At 44.3% G+C, this 3,924-nt stretch overlaps 1 protein-coding gene across 1 annotated transcript; it reads right to left on the bottom strand.

Moving 5' to 3' along the window:
* Positions 1–1,737: 1,737 nt before the first annotated feature.
* On the bottom strand, positions 1,738–3,439 carry LOC147435503 (uncharacterized). The gene is made up of 5 exons (XM_086487968.1): positions 3,054–3,439; positions 2,696–2,964; positions 2,445–2,452; positions 2,220–2,323; positions 1,738–2,002 (listed from the first exon to the last, which is right to left on the bottom strand). The coding sequence occupies exons 1-5, from the start codon at positions 3,399–3,401 to the stop codon at positions 1,922–1,924; spliced, it is 810 nt and encodes a 269-aa protein (XP_086344094.1). The 5' UTR covers positions 3,402–3,439; the 3' UTR covers positions 1,738–1,921.
* Between the last annotated feature and the right edge of the window lie 485 nt (positions 3,440–3,924).

The raw sequence follows: 3,924 nt of genomic DNA, 5'->3' as shown, positions 1-3,924 counted from the left end.
AGGGAATGAGGATAGATTGAGAGGAAGAAGAGGTATCTTATGAGAAAGAAGTATTCTCCTCACATACTCGCTCTAATAGCATAGCTTAGCTTAGTAATTAGCATGGTAGAGGAGATGAGCATGCCAGTAAAGCTTGGCTCTTGGTTGGATTTGCATTCCATAGCCAAGAGTTGTTGGTGTAGGCCTCTACTTCTCAATGCTTGGAGAAGGAGATGAAGTTCTTCTTGCACACATGAGTTGTGTTTGTGTGTGGCAATGAGTTAAGAGTAAAATGTAGCCCTCTCTCTCATCTTGGTCGACCCCTCTTGCTATTTGCTCATGCTGGCATTGCTTAGCCAATCACAAATGAGAAGCATAATTGCTAGCCTTATGACATGTGTCCCCCTTTCCCCTTTTGTGAGAGCTTTAGGGAATTAAATATTTTAATTAAACTCTCATTGGACCTTTTAGTATTCTGGCCAATAGGAATCAGGCAAGCCATTGGGCTGGTGAATGTTCATTGGATTCCTTGGTAGTGTGTCCAATAGTCTTCTAGGGCGCTTAATTTCTATTGGTTCTTTCATCAAGCATTTTTCAATTGATTATACTAAATTTACTCTAGCCTAATTTGCATTGGTCCACCTCTATGACCATCCAATAGGAGTGGAGGAAAGCTTGGGGGCAACTGACCTAGGAGCGTGACATGTGTCCAGTATTCCCTTTGTGTAAAGGGTGAGCTTTGGAGTGTATGTGTGTGTCTCTCTCATCCGCTACTCTCATGGCTCCACCCCTCCTTGATAGGGATGTGGGAAGACTTTTTAGTCTTCCCATGACCATCCAATTTCCCCTTAAATTGGCATTTGCACAATTGAGTAAAAATTAGGAGTTTTAGCTTATGGAAGTTTTAATGGAACTGAGTCTTAGGTCTTTTAAGGCCAATTGAAGCACATTGCTCTTTTGCAAAGTGTCCCCCTTTGGATCCCTCTTTTCACTCCAATAGATCCCTGTAGAGACCGGTCTGGCAACCTTACCAATGTTCTAGCTTTTACTCCCGTGGTACTTCCCCATGTTAAATGATCAGTTTAACATGAGAGACTTATTTGGGAGAATTAGATATTAAAACTTATACCAACCATCACCATTCGGCAATATCTCATTAATACCCCTCTTGAAAGAAAAGGAAGAAAAGAAATTCATCGGTTTTATGCTAAGTGACACTAATTAACAAACATTATCCAACAATTCAACAATTCACAAGATTTTTACAAAGTTCAAGGTTGTTCTAAGAACATGTCTGCTGTAGGATTCAAACCATTTATCTGCAGAGGATTGTACCACAGGGCGATGTTAGTATTTGTTGGTACCACTGGGCGATGCTTCTTCTTGTGCTTTTCTTGTTTACTTTAACAAACATAGATTTGTTGGGTAATAGTGTGAAGAGGTATTTATTGTTTCTAATCATGTAGCTTTGTTGAGGATGCTTGTCAAATATTTATCATCGTTTATAAACAATGGCTAGAATAGTTAAATTTAGATAACCTGGCGACGCTCATTGCGGTAGAGTTGTCCCGACTTGGGGCATTTTCACCCGATTTACAAAATTTTCAGATGGAAAAGATATTCACAAAAGTTCTCATGCTGGCGCACCCTTCATCCAAACTGTGATTTAAGAGCTTGAAAAATAAGTTGCAATTTGACAAATTGGAACAATTGGTCAGTTGATAAGATAGAGGGACAATTAGTAATTTGGGACTCATATACACATCAACTGTAGAGTTCTTTTATTAAACATGCAGACATCTGGCCAACGGTATGTATAAATCATTGGTACAATTGTCTAATTAAACTCTTCCACGCGCTCGGCCAGTGTCTACAAAAACTCCCTTCACTGTACAAAATGTGCCTATTTTTACATTATTGCTTGCTCATGCAAGATCTGCATTCATGGTGTGTTTTTGGAAACTACATCTGCAACAGTGCTCCGAGCATCGGCACCGGTACGTTCAACAGTCTCCTTCAAGTTCTGCACATCAGCACTATCCAGACTTAGTGTGCAAGGCAAAATGCTATATAGGACTTTAAAAGTGTGCCTTCATATGAGCCGAAAACACGCTATCATATCGCACGGTACATTAGACAAGTCCTACACACGGTACATTAGATAACACAACACATGCAAATACATATTTTGTACACAGACAACTACAACCTAGGTAGTATTGGAGTATTCTGTTTTTTACCTTAAGACCTTGCTGGAATGGCTTCAAGACACCTCCTTCAGCCTTGCCAAGATCATCCCCAATGTAGCTTTTGGTGTCAGCTTGACCAATGGCGTCTCGGGCAGCTGCACCGAACTGGCCTTGCTTGTTCTTTGCCTGACCAATTGCACTACGGGTCGCATTTTCCAACTTCCCTTCCTCGCCATCATTGGTAGCATTTTGCTGGGATATGGCTCCCAGACCCACTTCCAGCTCTGGAGAATGGAAAAAAACAAAGGCTTAACTAAGTAGTGAACGTGTGCGAACGCGCATGCACATGCACACAATTTCCGACGAGTTTCTTGTCATATATGTATATGCTTACACATTCATTTTACATGTATTGTGCAGACATATACATCACACATGTACACACATGCACACATGTTCAACAAGTGCTCACATTCCTATGTCATCCAAAGCTCAGTTGCACTAATTGTTAGCTCTCCTATACTCACATTTGGGAAATTTTGGTTGGGTCTTTCACAGGTCCAGGCCTACCCGGGCCATAGCGCCTGGGAGCGTCCTCAATATTAAGCTTATCTGCAGCTTTCAGAAGCTCATCGGCCTTCTCTGCGGTTCTGCATGCTCCTTCATTGCCAGGGCCAATGGCTGCCATGGACGTATTGTTGGAGAACACAGCTAGAGCTGAACCTGCTGCGACAATACCCGCCAATATGCCGCGCCGGATGCTGGATGGAGCAGCAGACGAAGAATCCTGCTTCTCCTGAAACACACAGAAGAGTCATGAGTAAGAGCGATAGGGGCAGAGAGGACAGAAGTGATGGAAACCCCTCACATTGTCAGAGAGGGCACCTGTAGTAAGCCTCGAGGCGGGCGTGCGGGTGCAGGAGAGGCAAGGGTAGGGGAGGACGGAGGAGGAGTAAACAGGGGAACAGGAAGTAGCGAGGGAGGAGGGGGCAAGGGCGTCTCTGGCGAGCAAGGAGCAGAAACTCTGCGAGCACGCCATGGCTGTGTTCTGTGGGTGTAAGTAAAGTAAATTTCGACTCTGCTATGCTGGTGGGCAGAGAGGCACGTTCGAATGAGAGCGGGGGGTTGCCCTGTTTTATAGTCGCCATGCGCGCCTGCTCCCCCGCTACACGTTCCCTTTGCTTGTTGGCTAGGTGTCGACTTCCACATTCTTTGCCACTCTCGACCCTCCATTCTTTTCTCCCTGACTCCACCATTACAACAACTGAACAAGTGCTTGCCAAATGGGAGGCGGGAGGCAAGCGAGAAAAAGTGACGAGGGACGCCACGCCACAGTGTTGTGTGTGTGTGTGTGTGTGTGTGTGTGTGTGTGTGTGAGAGAGAGAGAGAGAGAGAGGAGATTTTAACGTCGTACGAAACTATCCCAAGAGACCTTAAAGATCTAGCCGACGGGGAGTTGAACTCAAGGCTTGCTATTCAAGAGGCAAATGGCATAACCAATCTACCACACTTGGGTGAGAGAGAGAGAGAGAGAGAGAGAGAGAGAGAGAGAGGTTGAATAGGCTTCCATTGTTTGTACCATCACATAAACACTCTCATGGGTTGTTGCATCATGACATCAATCTACTCCTCTGTAAAGCACTCGTTGGAGCGGCTCTATGCTTCTCAATGATGGCCAAGTTGCAGTAATGATTCGTATAATCCATCACCCTCTCTCTTACCCCTCTCTAATGTACCACTCTCGTTTTTCCTATAA

Source organism: Adiantum capillus-veneris, chromosome 18 (assembly GCF_014529385.1).
Source record: "Adiantum capillus-veneris isolate H3 chromosome 18, ASM1452938v2, whole genome shotgun sequence".
In the NCBI taxonomy this organism is placed as follows: domain Eukaryota; kingdom Viridiplantae; phylum Streptophyta; class Polypodiopsida; order Polypodiales; family Pteridaceae; genus Adiantum; species Adiantum capillus-veneris.
Note: the sequence above shows the minus strand (reverse complement) of the source record. Positions and strands in the feature narration are given on the sequence as shown.